Source organism: Euprymna scolopes, chromosome 5, assembly GCF_053919585.1.
Source record: "Euprymna scolopes isolate OS-2025 chromosome 5, ASM5391958v1, whole genome shotgun sequence".
Taxonomy (NCBI): Eukaryota; Metazoa; Mollusca; class Cephalopoda; order Sepiida; family Sepiolidae; genus Euprymna; species Euprymna scolopes.
In genome coordinates, this window is record NC_136486.1 from 66,242,508 (window position 1) to 66,261,028 (window position 18,521).

The 18,521-nt window shown below is 31.4% G+C and overlaps 1 protein-coding gene across 2 annotated transcripts in view; it reads left to right on the top strand.

The window, feature by feature from the left end:
- The window catches only part of LOC145276828 (bactericidal permeability-increasing protein-like), an 81,241-nt gene that overhangs the window by 36,565 nt on the left and 26,155 nt on the right, over positions 1-18,521 (top strand). For both annotated transcript variants that reach the window (XM_080128180.1, XM_080128181.1), the window contains exons 6-11: positions 2,122-2,185; positions 3,497-3,588; positions 5,673-5,849; positions 13,331-13,408; positions 14,956-15,123; positions 16,000-16,067. In XM_080128180.1, the coding sequence (XP_079984306.1) occupies positions 2,122-2,185; positions 3,497-3,588; positions 5,673-5,849; positions 13,331-13,408; positions 14,956-15,123; positions 16,000-16,067 (647 nt within the window). The remainder of the gene's footprint in view (positions 1-2,121; positions 2,186-3,496; positions 3,589-5,672; positions 5,850-13,330; positions 13,409-14,955; positions 15,124-15,999; positions 16,068-18,521) is intronic.

The following is an 18,521-nucleotide window of genomic DNA, read 5'->3' on the forward strand; positions in this document are numbered from 1 at the left end:
TGCTTCTCTAAGAATATTTCATCCTCTGACTTATATGAAATCAATATAGAATTTTACCCGAATCATTCATGTATTTATTCATTAAATACTTTGAAGTGGAATAGGTATCTCCATTCTTCTAAACAATTAGTTTTATTCGACTTTGTTCTAACCAATAAATAATCTATTTATGCATTTACTGTAATAGATGCATATATAATGAGATGGTTTTCAGTTTTGTCTAAAAACTTGTTTTAAAACGACGTGTCTTGCAATAGTATATGTTAACTTCGAGTGGCTGAGGCCTGTATCTACAGAGCTTTTTCAGGAGAAGCTTACATGTACTTACTTTTCGCTAGACGTAAACCCTGATAGACTATTAAAAATTAGATGGTATTTGAAACCTTCATCATATATCGTCGACATGGTTTACCCACACTAGCTTTTACGAGGAATGGTGCATCTTTTTTAAATGATGTTACTAAAAGTTGCAACACGAAGCTGAGTAATCCACCAGATACTATGAAGTTTTGTCCTAAAATCCATTAGGACGACGATTACAAGAATGATAAACTATAACACACGTACAATAGTCAATTAAAGAGAGCCACATTATGTTCCTGACTTAATTCCTAACCCAGTATTTGAGATGTAAAAGGATATTAATCGAATATTCGATTATCTGTGTAATTTGTATACAAATTCAATGTAATCCCTATAGACCGAGACCCCTTGATTTCTAAATCTTCGACTGCATTAAAATGAAATTAAAAATATATATAGATGTGCACCTTTTCCTTTTATCCAGCATCTTCATCGTATTAATCGCCCACACACCATTAAAACCGTGTAAGAGCTTTGAGCTACTTTTATATTAAATCACAATCAAGATATAATTTTACAAGTTATAAAATCATTTCATCCAAGGAATGAAAATTGTCAAACAAAATGTTTTTACTATAGGCTTTAAAAATAAAGGTACAAGAATCAATTTGAAATTTATTTATCTTCAAAGTGCACTTTTATAAATTTTACAAGGTAAGGTATAAAACTTTAATTTAAATTGAATAAAAAAAATTACCTTGAATTTATTTTGTGTAATGAACATTCTGTTTCACTTTTTAAGAAAATCATTGACAATTGTATATCTATATCATTAATTGCTAGATGAAAGATAATGTTTTTAAAGTGCACCAAATAGAGATGAAAATTTCAAAAAGACTGAACAATTGGTTACGGTCAATAGTAATCTTCGCCAGCGAAAGTCTTTGTTATTATTATTATTATTATTATTATTATTATTATTATTATTATTATTATTATTATTATTATTATTATTATTATTATTATTATTGTTGTTGTTGTTGTTGTTGTTTTAAACATTTTGTGTCCTGGTCTTTCGTGCGATTACTAATTAAACCAGGTGTCTAGAATACTTGTTCGAATTTGAATTAAGATCCTATACATTATTTTCTTATACAAAAAGTAAAAAATATGAAGGCAATATTGATGAGAAATAATTGAACATCAGACAATATTGCCTATTTGATTTCTAAGGATTGTGGATGCAATCCATTGAAAATCTGATATATTTAATTTTGCAAGAGGTGTAATTGCAACATTTCTTTTTTTTAAATTTGTCAAATTAAACTTATAATTTGGAGAATACTCATTAATTGGTATTGTTCAACTTTCACGAAAATCATACTTGTCGCAATTTTTCCGAATGGCTTACACTAGTTTAAAGCAATGTCACACAAGACTCTACTAAAGTAAATACGTTTTACTTTGTGACTAATTGCGACTATCAGCTGTGTTTCCAAATTCCTGAGACTTACACCGAGACCTCTTCTCGTGTCACGAGGTATTTTGTGCTTGTAAATTCAAATAAAATCTTATTTCACAAGTAACTTGTTAGTTTAGTGTTCACTATTTAGGAAATATAAATTGAATTGACATATTACTTGTGTATTAATATTGTTTTTAATGTTTAAGTCAGGAAGCAAAGTGGGTTAATTCATTTGTTTAGTGTAAATACAAAATAAAATATGCACATTTTCTCAGATTCTCTACACCCAAATCATCTTACAATACTTCATGTGTTGTTCATTTAAAAAATGTCTTTAACTTCTTTTTCAACAGTTGTGTGACAGTGCAATAAATATCGTCAATAATAATGTTGCGCCAAAACTTTCCAATTTTTCACGTAAGTGATATCTTTTATTGGAGTATTTAAAAATAATAAACCATGAATAACTGTTGAGGAATCGAAATGATTTACAATATAAGGATTTCATTCATTAGTAGCAAAGAATTTATTTTTTTATTCAAATTATGTTTCCGTAGCAAAAAATATTACTTAATTTTTTCTAGGATTGTTCACTGGTATCAATCTTTTTGATTATCAGTAATTCCAAAATATGTATGGAAAGGTACTAATGACTTAAGACTTCTGCTCAATCAAAGATGATGGAACTAGGGAAATCTAATCCGTACTTAGAATGGACGGTCTCGTTAAGAATTCCTTTCGAGAGAAAGATTCCCGAGTTCGGCAATATGCACCTGACTAAGGGCGAAATTTACATCAGTGAAAGGTAGTAAGAGTAACAATCAAAAGTTAAAACAATAGTGAGAATAGTTTAATACACATAAAAAGAGGAGGATGCATTAATTCATTTCTGATGAGTAAAATGATTTTGTTAATAGCACGGATGTCTGCGATATTCTCCTAATTATATTAATTCAAGAAACAAAATTAGTTACATACAGAACAGACCGGGCGAAAAGGGACTACATTCTACGTGAATTTTTCTTTGGTGCAGACCGGAACTACACTCGGATTTATCAGGTTGCTACCTTCAACATAATAGAGTTTCGAAACAATAATTTATTGTGCGCTTATCGTTTCGTGCGAAAATATAAATGTAGCCTGGCTTTACGACTGAGATGGACGAAACAAAGTTTTTCCGGTATCAATTTGCAATCATGCTTGAGTCACATATTTATGATTGCAACATTATCGGATGCCGTGAGACTGACTGAAGAGAGCATATAAGGTTTTCGAAGGCGCAGACAAAATTGGATTTCTATTGTTGCTTTTCCTGTTCGATTATACGTTTTATCTTCAAATTCTATTATATATGCATTATATATAGCCTGACACTATATAATATATATATATATATATATATATATATATATATATATATATATTTATATATATGTATATATATATATATAAGAATGTTTTTCTGATGAGATTACAAACCTATATATATATATATACATATATGTATGTATATATATATATAAATATATATATATATATATATATTTATATATATATATATATAGGTTCGTAATCGCATCAGAAGAAATAGAAAGTTCTGAAAGAGAAGAAAGTAATAACCGTGTCCTATTAATATAATATAGAATCAAAATAACTCACGTCGACCTGTAATTCTTGCCGGTCATATTGTTTACATATATGTAAGTGTCGAAGTTTTCTTCTTTTTAGTGACTCGCCGGATCAAGCATGGATATGTCTTCGACTATCGTTTATTGTCAGATCCAGTCCTCACTCCTACATACATGCAAATTAATCACAAGGTAAAGTAAAAATTATCCAAGTCTGCAGATATTAATAGCGCCGACTTCATTTCAATACTAATAGTAGTTATTTTTGTAGTAACATCTGTAGTAGATGACAGTAATTATGGTTCCAATGACGTCATAGTTGTAGTAGAAGTTGTTTTATATTTTCGTCTCTCCAAAAAAGTTGTTAGTTTCAATCGTTTCAATTCAAGCCAAACTGATATGAAGAACAGTTTCCCTTATCCGTTTCGTTTGAAGATAATTTTACATGTGCTGAAATATGGCCGGTTAAACGTTAAATGTTTCCGGGTTTTAACTGTGACATATTGTCCACTTTATAGACTTAAATTTACTAAATAATATCTTAGTCCAAAGGTGTATTTACTTTAATAGATTTTAATATTGAATTTATGACGCTACTAGTCCTTTATATGTACACCATCTATAATCCAAATTATTAGCTTGTAATATTTTAGGAAATGATTAGTAGACTCTTTATCGTTTCACATTTCCGGAAGTATACATATCAGTTGAAGTACTTCATATGTGCATAAACAAATATGCACACATAAATACTATTTTCATTATATATGCATTTATAAATACACGTAGCTAATTAAATAGATAGATAAAGAACGGATGATATAGATATACCCACAAGAATAATGTAAACTGGTACCGCACCTATCTTGTAACGAATGAACTAACCGCTGCGCAAGTTGACGTAAGAGCAGATGTAGAAGATATGAAAAACAGCAGAGAGAAACTACCATGTAAAGAAAAGGGGCAGTTTCTGGTATCAACACAGCATTGATTTGTCAACAAACTGACAGCACGGCATCAACATTTTAACAAGTCTCATTTATTCTGAAAAGAGTTTACATGATTTTTGGAAAACCGTATACAGTAGAACGATTGTCAGATGTAACAGTTAGTTAGATGGACGGACTAAACACTGCTTATTGACGCTGAGAAAAACATGAAGACGATCATATTGTCACTGGCCTGTGAAATACATGTTCGCGGTTAGATTTGGAAACTGGTAAATAATTATAGGTGTTTTACTTCAACTGAAAGACATTGTGTTGAATTTATTTTCTTTGTTTCTTTTGCAAGACGTTAATAGAAAACCTCTCTACGTATAAAATGTAACAACTAGGTAACTATTAAAGAGTAGAAATTTTCAGTTCGACCTTAAATCAGGGAAATATCTACGTCTTCAAGTAAAATTTCAAATATAGGCTTATATATATATATATATATATACACATATATATATACATATATATATATATGTGTATATATATATATATATATATATATATATATATATATATATACCTCCGGAAATATATATATTGACCTTTGCGGGCTGCTGTTTATATAATTACTGGCTCCTGATTTAAGCTTTCGTGTTTTTTTAATTAGTAACTAAAGGCCTGGATGTTATTCACGTTTCTTTAAGTTTTAGTCATGATTCATTAATGCTAAAAACGATAGCAAATGCAACTACATTATGTTTGTAAAATAAACTTGAACTCACACATGCGCTTATTATCTATCTGTCTATTTCTGTTGTCTTTATTTTAATATTTAAAATATTTTCTGTAAGAAATAACTAGACACACACATACACACGCACACCCACACGCACACTCACCCATATATATATATATATATATATATATATATATATATATATATATATATATATATATATATTACTTGTAAAGTAAAAATTGTTTAATACAACTATGAAAGAATTCATTTTAAAAAAATAAGCACGTCTAAATGTGAAAGAAGAGAAAGTAAACTTACCGGTTTGATTTTGCTATAAAAAATATCTACATACCTCTAGTCATGTGAGGGCGGAACCGATAGGCTGACCTTTGTCTTTTGCTTAATCAAAACATTAAAAATACATCTCCTCTGTATAATTGACATTTTAAAATGTAAATATGTGTATATAATACACCCCCCACACCCACACACACACATACATATATATATATATATATATATATATATATATATAAATATATATATATATATATATATATATATATATATATATAAATTTCTTTGCTTTTATATTTTAGGCAGCAGTTATGACTAGGAATCAAAATTCCAATTTCCCATTTTCTCCATCACCATTACCCATAGTAAATGAAGATAAGAGCATGCTCTATTTTATCATTTCGGATTTCGTGTCGAACACGTGGCTTTATACTGCACATCGCGATGGCATATTGAGGTTAAAAGTAACCAAGGAAAAGGTAAGAGAAAATATAAAGTAACTTTTTCATGACTGTTTCATATTTATATCAACATCATGGATTTCTGAATTCGAACATTTATTGTATATAGCTGGGTCAAATAACGAAGCATGCTAACCATTTATATATTATTCCTTAATAAGAACTCATTTTTGAGATGAGCATCATATATATTAATTTATTTTTATTTCGGACTATTATTCTCAGCTTTATTAGTTGTTTTTTTTTCATCTTTAATGGTTGATTTTTTCACGACGTTTCGGTCAACTATTACTCTGACCTTCTTCAGGTGGTAACCGCGACGGATTGGAACTTCGAATCACCTAAATATTATCTGATCTTCCATAATAAATAAACATGGATTCATAAGATCAAAGAATCCAACCTTAATAGCCCCTTCAGGGCCCGCGGCGCAGTTGATAGAGACGTTGGACCTCTATAGTTCCAGATGGGCATTGTCTGAAGATAGCGGTTTCAATCCTACCCAAAGCGTGCCAGAGGTTTACTTGACCAAAAACGTGGTGAAACGACAACAACTACGGATGGGAATGATTGCTGAGAATTCAGTTAGGAGATTCGAAGTTCCTATCCGTCGCGGTTACAACCTGACGAAAGCCTGAGGAATAGTTGGCCGAAACATCGTGAAACAACAACAGCCAATAAAGATGAAAACAACAACTAATAAAGATTAGAATAATAGTCGGAAATAAAAATGAATTAATATGCTTAATATTTGTCCTAAATAAAATTACTGTAAAATAATAAGAAATCAGCAGTGGGAACATGGTTATCGTCATCAGAAATCACATAAAGTTAATGAATGGTCATTAGATATGCGCATGAAACATATTAATACGGTATAAAACAAAATCTCGAAAAAGAAAATTACCGAATTACAAACGAGTGAAAAAAGACTGAGAAAAACCTAATACGGAATTGATTCAAAAATCTAGGACATTACCCGAATTGATTTCAGCTGGATTTACCAGGAATCGTTTAGAAGTGAGACTATATTTACTAGAAAATAGATCGCATTCGTATACAGTTGATTATCAATTTAATATGCTATTACTTGTCCATTCTATATATGTGAATGCAATGCATATGGGTATGTAACCGTTTATTTATGTGACGCTATATAAGACTATGTTGCTATATAAGAATCACTAATGTGTTCATACCGTATGTATAAATCTATATTTTACGAAGGATAATACTATTTATTCTTTCTATTTCTTTCTCATTATATACACATACATACATGTGTAAATATGTACATGTGAATTTATATTTCATAGAGCATAGTTGGGTTTTACCTATCTTTCTCTTCTTATATATATATATATGTGTATATATATATATTATACACACACATACATATATATATACATATATATATATATATATATATATATATATATATATATATATATATATATATATGCTCTTTAACTTTTTCTGGAGACAACTGGGTCTATTTGGCTGAAATTGTGTATGGGCATTTGTAAACACACACCCACACACACACACACACACACATATATATATAAAAATATATATATAAATATATATATATATATATATATATATATACTTGACTAGCCTACCCGTTACCCGTTGCGTTAATATACGTCATAGCTAGATATGGAATAGTGAGTACAACTAATTAATGTATAAAGTGCAAGTAAATGCAAAAGATTAATGTGTAAACCCTCGAACACCTAATTTACGCACGTGAAACAACAAACATGGCGACCAATGAAAACAATGGGACATAAGTAGTATGAGAAAGTTTTTAACATAATTGCCTCTAGATTAAATGAAAAGTCCTTTCTATAAGAAGTGTGTTATCCGTTGGAAAAATTGAAAAAAGACGAAAAGAAAATATACAAGAATCATGTTCATTGTACAACCCACCTTATTGTGTGTGTGTTTGTTAAAAACCTTAAAATATAAGGAAGTAATAATTAACTGATGAAATAATATTTTACGGCGAGACCCTTTCTAAGCTAATTAAAAAAATTAGCATCCCCTTGATACATACGTGTTGAAATTTTTCCAACGGACTTTGAAAACTTTTGGGACTTACACACAACCATTATCCCATTTTCCCGTTTTGCTCTCAGCATCGCAACGAGTACATGTCTTGCTACATCGCCAAGATGTTGGCTTTCATTTTACGTTTAGTTTATATGGGAAAGTGATCCCCCAGCTTAAGTGTAAAATCATTATTATTTAAAAATACTTATTTTATATTATGTTAGGTCGTAAAAACCCAAATATATTTTTAATATGCACATTGATCCAGTAGATTGATTTTTACATTAGAAAAACATATTTTAGCTTGTTCTTTTGTTTGAAAACAATTTTAACTTGCAATAAAAATGCATTATTTTGGACACGACAACCTATTTTGTTTGATGAATTTCTATTTTTAATCACCCATAACTTGGCTATATTTTTAATACACATAAAACAATCGGAACCTCTGTACAATTGTTTTCTTTCTCTTATTTTACAACATATTTTACAATTTTACTACTAATTTTTCAACTCTTTTTTTACATTAAGCAACCAGATTATGAAATATATTTAAAAAAAAACATTTTAAATTTGGGAAGGAGTTCAGTTTTCTATACAACGTTCTGGTAAGTCGATCCTCCATGTTCAGAACTGATTAGCAGGTCTGATTTGACGTTGGCTCACTCAGCCGTCCCCTGTCATTATTAGTAGTTTGTTTTCTTTTTTGTGCGACCGTACACTTAGAGAAAAGTTCGATCCTCCTTCCCCGTCATTATTTTTCTATTTAGTCCACCTGTTTATCTTAAAAATGTAAGATGAACAATGTTAAAAATAAAAAAAACATAATTTGGAGATTATATTTTCTTTTATTGTCCTGAGAAAACAGTTCTTAAGTGACGATTGAAGCAAATAGAAATCTTGGCGCCTCCAGAGCGTTACTTCAAGAACTAATTAAAATAATGGATACTCTACTAAACGCACTACGAAAACCAAGTTTCTACCTAAACCCTTCATTGAAGAATGAAATATTTTTTAAGTAAGACGTGAAAAAAATCGTAAAAAACTGCAGTAAATATGATTATAGTTATATATTGTCTATTTATATTTAAAATAATTTTTTAACTCAACGGAATTTTATTGTATTTATTTTAAAGGAAAACAAATTAAAATAATTTAAAACAAAAAATAGTGTTGGCCTGTGTATGCTTAGCATAGCAGAAGTGTTTAAAATACTGAACTTAAGACACGGCGTTCAAAAACGGTACGCAGACGAATTATTTGGGACCGAAAGTCACAAACCCGATGGACAGTTTAAACGACGAATCATTGATTTACTTCCAATGAAATAAAATACGTATCAGGTGTGCTTGAAAGTCAAATCACAACGCAATATAACAGAATAAACACAGCTGAGGTAAGACCTGTGTAGCCAACGCAGCGTTCCCACATTTCAAAATACAACCGCTGCGAGACAACGCGATATCTAACTGATATTTTTCTCCAACTTAAACAAATAACAAGTAAAAGAAGAAAATAATTAACAAATGTACAAAATCCTGATAACGGAGTTTGACTCCGAAATATATTTTAATTACAAATTTTAAACAAGTAAAATATTTGTTTATTTTCGTAATATTGCGTTGTAATTTGGCTTTCAAGCGCACCTGGATCGTATTTATTTTATACTATGAGGTTACTTTTGCTTTCAAAGTACAGTTTAGGAGTAAGTTGCTTACGGTTTCTTAAATGTAGTTGGACGCGAACTGCAGGGAAATCAATCAGCGAAATCAGTTGCCATTGATTGTAAGGGGGAATGTTGATTGTGTATTATTCGCCACACTATAATATTTATAGAAATCACGAGATTGCGTTATATACATTTCGATAGGTTTTGGTGGTTCCTTCTTGGCTGGGACAATATTATTTTCCAAGTATTTTTAGCTTCTAAACACTTTTTTTCTATATGTACCTCACTTGATACGGACGAATCAGCGAAATGCATAATGCCTTTGCGCAATGGATTCTGCACCAATTGAAAGGAACCATTAGGTAGAGTAAGGCTTGCTATAGTACTTCCGCATAAAAATAAGTGTTAATACTTGCTTTGGCCATAAAATATTTTCTTGGACACTACCCATCAAGAATAGAAATACTACTAATCCACATGTTATGTCTTTTCTGATCGCTTCTTAGTAATTTTAAGGGCTCCTAGGTTTGGGTAAAGAACTTGGGGTTAGATGAACCCATATCACGTGGACTATGGGTATTTGTCACTGTAGATAGGATTAGATCTAAGAGTGATGTTTGTAGATATTAACGAGTTATAAGGCGGGTCGGGAACGTGACTGTGTGTGTTAGAAAATACGCTCTAGATAATCTATGTGTGTTACAACTAGGTGCGTCTGTGTAACGCGTGTCAAATCAAGCCAGCTTCGGTGGTAGACATGAAACCCCTGAAATAAATCTACGAGGTTGTTAGTATAATGCTGCATTTATACCGATGGAGACATAATTTAATTGGGTACAGCTCTAATTCGAGGGAGAACAATAAAGAAAATATAAGTAACTACTGCAGAGAGAGAGAGAGAGAGAGTGGGCGTGGGTGTGTGAAAGAGAGAAACAGATATGCCATTAATAATTTAAAGCTAGTTTATGAGTCGAAGTTCGTTTAGATCATGGTAGGATATTCAAGTTTTTTACTATGACAAAATAATCTACACTATAGAGGTTACTTGGAATTTTGAATACGAGACTTATAGAGGATGCGAATTTATTTCTTGGGGGCTGGTGTTTGGCCAAAATGTGTTTTTGATTTGCATTTCATTTCAGTTGATTCTTCTTAGTTTGAAGGTAGAATGTGTTTGGCTAAGTGGGTATATTTAATAAAAAATATGCTCACAGAATAAGACTATTTGCCTTATCTTTTATATGTGGTTCTAGCTGCTAGAATGTTTAATGGATATAATTGTAGGCTCAACTTTTTGTGCGATATGGCAGTACAATCATCCCGATATTATACTATTGTTGATGAAGCGACCGCTCTAATCACTACCAATCTATTAGGGCTCATGCACGATAAATCGGAAACAAAAATCTTTATCATGAACCTGCCAGACAAAATCGATCCAGATTATTCGCATAGACATGTCTGACGAATGAGAAAAACAATAGAGGAATAAAGGAATGTATGAAGGAGTAAATTCTCCTTGACAATAAACAAGGCAGAACACGTGATTTCTCTGATAAACCCTGAATGAGTGGCTGTGCCTAGATAACGAACAGAAAAGTTAGAGCCGACCTACATCTTAAACAATATAGCTTTGTAAAATGGAAAATGTGTTCGAATCACCATATATAGAGAGATTTTTTGACTAAGAATAAACAAGTGCCTATTTCACAGATTTGAATAACATTTTTTAAAAACTGTTTAAAAACTGAACATTCGAAGATAATACGCCAACAATTACGGCAACTTAATATTAAGAGAAGTATAAGACAGTTTAACAAATGAGTTCTTGTATTATAAGCATGTAATTTTCCATCATTCTGCTTTTATGACTGTTTTTTTCTGAAATGCATTGTCTTCTAAATTTTCGGAAACAGTTCTACTCGTATAAAAATAAATTTTATAAGTTTTATATCAACAATATCACGATTATTTTAAAGTAATAACATAGCATTCATTGTGAGATATCAGCTTGGAGTATATTATTTTGAATAAGTATATATATATATATATATATATATAGGTGTGTATATAAATATACATATATATATATATATATGTATGTACGTATGTAAGGGTGTATATAATTATGCAGACACTCTCTCCTCATCCTGCCAATAAAGAGTCTCAACAGATCAAGCACCTACTTCTCCTCAAACATCCACATTTGGAGTCAGCATACCTTTGTCAGCAGCAGAACCAGCATCTAACATAACTACACCAACTGAAAAGACTTTTGGCCCTTCAAAGCACGAATTCCGACTTTTTTCCTCCAGCTCAGTTTAGAGGATTTCCCAAAGATCCATCAAAGACTAATAGCAAGGGAGGTTAGAAAAATGAAAAAATGTGATTGCCATTTTGCCAAAGCACATTGAGTAACTGACTGAAAAGTTTTGTTCAAAAGTGACCAAAAGCCTAAACCAAAAAAGAAAAGTGGCGCCTGAACTGCCCTTGTCAGGCAGAATGATAGCGATGATATGGACATTAACACTTGGGTTGATTACAAGTCCAATGAGTCCAATGACTACTAAAATAAATGCAACAAGGATAAAAATCGAGAACTGTGTTACCTCTGGAGATTTCTCACTGCATCAGTATGAAGAAAATATATCAACGAGTGTGTACGTTGGTGAAGACATTAAGGACATGAACACAGTGTATAGATAAATGATTGATTTATGACATGTGTTTATTGCAGTTTGATAAAATCAATCAGCTAAACACTAGTGAAAGGAATATAAAAAATGTACATTTTGTGGCAAATATTCCTGATATATATATATATATATATATATATATATATATATATATATATATATATATATACCCGTTCACATACTCATTTTCATAATAAAGCTAGAACCCAGAATCTGAATGAACCAAGCAATTGCATCGACAACTGACAACGCTAAACCCGAAGTGGGTTTCGATGTAGTACATCTCATCAGTGACGTGCTCCGATATAGGTGCGAACCAAAATCGTCGCACGTATGCTATTGCGAAATCTATTGGCTATGCCTCGATTTTAATTTTAATTTAATCGTTCTACATTCTACGATGTGACAAGTAACGCGTCGTGGGTTCTAGCTTTATTAGGAAAAAATGTATGTGAACGGGTATATATACATATATATATATATATATATATATATATACATATATACATATATATTCACATATATATTCATATTCATATATGTATATATACGCTTGTGAGTGTGAAATACATATATGTTATGGAAAAAAAAGCTAAACAATGTAACGATTTATTATGAATAATTGATATATATATATATATATATATATATATATGTATATACATATAGTCTTTGAAGTTTTTAACCTTTAAAACTATACAAAAAATATTTGTTATCATTCGTTAGAAAACCATCTAGTCAGTAAGACATTTAATCACCTGCAATCACTGCATCAACTCGCTCTCGAATTTACTATAATACCAATAATTTATTTTTCAAGGGATCATCAGTTGTTTACCATGAAACACTGTTTCGGGGATTTATATATATTACACAACAGTATAGTCTATAAATTATAAAACTAGTGAAATAATATCCCAAAGGAAAACTGAACTTTTAATGTACAAAATAAGAATATACTTACGTTTTATCACAACATTTTTATTTTTATCTAATTTTCTGATGAAGGGAGAGAGAGAGAGTGAGAGAGAGAGAGAGAAGAAAGATAAGCAAATGCCTTTATTTATATTTTGCAGTTTAAAACGGAGGAGCAACGAAAAATGTTTCGAACTTATTGCCCCAAATCCTTTTGTGTTGGTAGTTTTTTCCCACAAGTAAGTAGAAACATCTTCTTAATGATTTTTACAGTTGCTTCGAATTAATACTCATTAATTGTATGAAATTGCTATATTTAATGTTTAACTCGTTATATTGATATTATCTTCTTCATATTCTTATATCCTCACTTTCTGTAGAGGGCTGGGAGTGGTGAAGGTGCCTATCGACTTTTCAACTAATAAAGTAGATAATAGACAAGGAAAGTCATGGCAATAACCAAGAAGGGGGGGGCAAACACAAATGGGTATTTAAAGTCAACGTACTGTGGTTTATGTTCACCAAATAATAAATGATATAATGCACGGTATTGGAATCAGAATCAGCCGAAGCGAAAACGGCCATCGCGGGAAGGTGATTTTCTAAGGTCCATGAAAAAAGAACTGGTAGCTGAATGTTAATGGTAACTGGAGCAGATAGATGGACGTCAGTGAGCACTAGAGCAAGTAGATGGAAAAGCTGGAGTCGCTTTAGAAGTAAGTTGGAGTCGCAAGAATGGATTACTGGCACTGCAGAAGTCAGTTTGAGTCCTAGTTAGCTACATTGAAACTTCAGAAAATGTTGGGGAAACGCTGGAGTGAGCTGGAGGCGCTGGAGGCGCAGGAGTCGCTGATGTCGCTGTAAGTAAGCCAAAGTTGAAGTAGCTCTCGTAATTCAGGAAATTAAATGCCAGGCTGAGAGACGGAGATCCAGATAGGAAGCAGCAGTAGAGAGTGGAGTGTGCTGCACGTTCTGACGTCCCTGGTCCCAGTGACTTAATGAGGGTCAAGTAAGGATGATATTTCTCCAAGCTCTCGAACTGAACTCGAGACTTGGAGTGAAAGAAGCTAGTTTTATGGAGAGACATTTGTGATACAGGTTCTACGACGAATCATAATGTCGCAAAACAATGAGTGACAACAATGAACTTCACACCAAATTACTTACAGTTATATAGTTGTTTAGTATTTATAAACTCTTTTTGTTTTAATCTAGGTTTATATAATAGTCCTGTGTTTCTGTTTAGTTTATGAAATACGTAGGTTTGGTGTTTTTCTTGTATTTTAAACGGTTCTTGCAGTTTTTAGAATACATGATCGTGGCGTATTTCCATGTGTCTCGATATTACAGACTTAAGCTTGATTTTTTGTTTAGTTCTAATTTCAAACAAAGGGGCGATAATAATATTTTGCATTAAGTAACTAACAGTAAACCGTATTATTAACTATGCACTTGTGTTGGGAGAATACGCTACTCATGTCGCAATAAAATATTTTTCTTACTTTTTATAATATCTAAATCATATTCATCAATCTCCACTATCTTTAGTATGTTGGCTATGTTTACATCGTTTACAATTTTAACTGCTTAGTTCCCTCGTCACATACGTGAAGTTTCTTTCTTTCGTCTTCCCCAACTTTGACAATTTTTGTTCTTTTCTAGTGTTCTTTCAGTCGTCGTCTCTCACCACTTACTGTTAGAGGAGTGCTAGTTCTTTTTTTAATATAGCAGTCACATTCATTTAACAATTAAAACCTTGTTGTATCAATTTATTTTCATTCTGCAGGTTTCGAAGAACTATTCAAATGGAACGGTTGAATTGACTTTTGACACCTCAATGAAGCCTACTATTCAATTCACATCCAATCACATTCAGCTGGAGATTCATGTGACGTTAGAATTCAACGTGCTCACACCTGGTGGAAAGAGCGTCAATTTTCTTTTAAGTAAATTGGTATGTTTGTTAGCATGATTTGCATTGTTTACGTTAGGCTTATTTAACAATTTTGCAGAAAGTAACATATTTTCAATCTGAAAGCGATATAACATATCATGTGACGAAGGCAAAAATAGACAAATCAAAGTTCCCTCACTCTCTATCCTTCTAAAATCTAAACAAAAATTATATTAATAAATCGTCGAAGTGTAGACTATCTGACTATATTAAACATGATCGTCTTCGAGTAAACAAGTTGAGTGGTGCCTTTAAATAATAAGGTTCTACTTAATTTTCACCATTATAGATAACAACGCTGTTTTTTACTGGACACCTTACTCTCATCAATATGTATCCTAAATCTTAATGTTTCCCTCAAGCGTCAATGCAGTGACTACTGTGTATAAATATTGTTATTAGGTCAATGCAACAACAATGTGATTTTTACGTTCAAAATTCATGTCAAAAATGGCAATATAATAAAAAAGTAACAGATTAATAAATACGGCTAGTACATTTATCTTCACGCAAAAAAATGAATAGAAGAGAAATATATTATTAAATTCATTGTATATAAAACAAAATCAATACTCGTATAAAATATCATCCAAGGTACTGCTTAATGCAAAATTATCCTGCTTAGATCGGCGGCCTTTTAATTGTTGTTGTACTACATGCATCAAGTTATCAATTCAGTATAAACAATTCAAACAAAACGTAGTGTCAAGTATATTTCACATAATATTAGAAACTCCTCGCTATTTCAAGAGAAACTTTTGTTTATTTTAAAATAAAGTAAGGCACAAAATAAATGTTAATCCACTTATTAAGTACTGTAATTGTTTACACATGTCTTATTAATATAAACTTATGTTTATTTTTTTTAATTTAAAGGTACTCTATTCTGCATTGAAAGCAGACATTAATGGTTTGAATATTTTATTTACTGTCACGAACACAACGTAAGTATTTTAATTCAAGTCTTTCCTCATAGAGCGTATATATATATATATATATATATATATATATATATATATATATATATATATATATATATATATATGGCTACTTAATTAAATCACATAAATTGATATACGAGAATATAATTTTATGCGTAAATTTTCAGTATGAAATTCAACAGTGCTCAATATATAGGAAGAGCTAGTGAGTAAAGTATGAACATATATATAGAAAGTAGGCTATACAGAATATGCTGCGTTTCATTCTCATGAAAATTCGTCAGGATTATGCAAAGACTTGTGGCTATCAATCGTTTATATATACAAACATGCTATTGAATGTTCTAGTTAGATAATCATCTTCTTATATGTTATCGCGCCAATTCTAATAACAAATCGCTATCCTATTCTTTGTTAGAAATTTCAGAATGCAAGGGCGATAACCGCGTGATTTACAATCACGCGATTATTTCGACCAATGGTATTGTGTTGTCCAGTTGCTGCGGAGGATTCAGAAGTGGCGGGAATGTTGTGTTTCAAAAAACGGATTTCAACTTGGCGTCGAGCAAAGCAGACGCGCGTAATCTCGCTCTATGCCTAATGAACTAAGGCATGGTTCTACCCCATTTATTTCTCCGCTCATTTAAATGTGGATATTAGCCGGAGGCTAAAATGTTCTACGGATTAATTACTTCTTCATCATTGCCCGCAAAGGGGCATATTATTTAATGATCATCGATCGCAAAGTGCGTTGATCGTATCGACAGTCTGGAAGGATTTCGCGAACCCTCACCCAATTCTACGAGCGGCCGAGTCTACCAGCATCTTCACAAGTAGAAAACTACTTTCGCCTTTCAAGGCATGAACTACAACTACCTTCGCCTTTCTAGGCAAGAACTACTCACCATTTGGCAGAAGCTAAAGAGGGCACTCTTTTGCAATATCGACTCCTCTTTTACCCTTTTGTAAATAACAATATTCTTGGATTTAATGTGTGCCTTTGTTGCTTTTCTGAGTCTCTTTCATTCTGCCATAGGCAAAAACGAGTAAGAGCATTTCTACTCCAACATCTATAAAACTGTAGTGAGAAATAGCGCACAATTGTGTGCACAGGATTTAATTTACTCTAAAATAGCGATACAAAATAATTGTAAAGCAATAAATTGATTAAAAAAAGTGTATATATATATATATATATATATATATATATATATATATATATATATATATATATATATAACAAAATATCCGAAATATATAGTTAAGCACAAAAGAATATATCTAATTATACATAGGCTTTAAGTAGATCAGCTGACTACAAAAAAAGGCTATCTACAGTTTACCATAAACACACACAAAAAGGAGGTATGAACCGGAGTCCAACTGCGACTTTTTCCTGTAAGTGCCCTCCCATGGACTGATTAGGATGGGCGTAGTGGCAACGAGGAAGCTAATTGGTTAACTAGAAAATTTAATAGCATGTGCTTACATATAACGAGAACATTTTGCATACGCCTGAAGATTTCTGACAAGAATGAAACGCGAATAGTATGTGTAGCCTTATTCCATTGTATATTTACCTAACGTTATATATATATATATATATATATATATATATATATATATATATATATATATATATATACTAACAATTTCAGAAAACAAAGGTCCCAAATATATATCCTAATAATAAAAATCAAATGATTTCATGTGTAGATACGAAAATCTGTCTAATAATATACATTAGAACGCATTTAAAATTAATCATTTTTGCATGTCTCATATACGAGATGATTTCAATAAATTTCCAGACTTAGTATACAAAAACATTTACAATGGGCATTAATTCTTGAGAGTCAGTATATTTTTGCTATACATCTTATGCGATGACTGACTAATTTTGATTATGTCAGGTCCAAATAAAAAGCTACACCCAGAATTGTATACACCTAATAAAAACCTGATTATCACGCATGGTGAATTTAAAAATGCAATCTAGACGTGAGCACATTTTAAAAGCAAAATAATCAATAAAATTATGTTTGTTTGTTTTTTAGAATGCCACAGAAAAGTATGAAATGCAACAAACTGCTTATGGACGATTTTCTATGAATCAGGCAGTTGTTTTTGATGGTTGTAAAAGTGTAAAGGAATGCAGGGAATCTGAGAGGAATAATGAGAAATGTAGGAAGCCACTCGTTTATTTTGCAATTAAGGAATGTTATAGATGAGGGCATGTAACTATAGAGAGATAAATTGCACAGTCTTATGTCAGTGTGGGTACTATACACAATTATCGTATCAGTACGGTTCTTAATAAGAACACAGCAACAATAGGCTTAATGTAAGCAACCTATTCAGTAATTGATCAAATAATAGCTTGACAACATTTGTTGCATGGATATAACTCTAAGGATGATGCAATGAACGCTCACTCAAAATTGTCCAACTAAATGG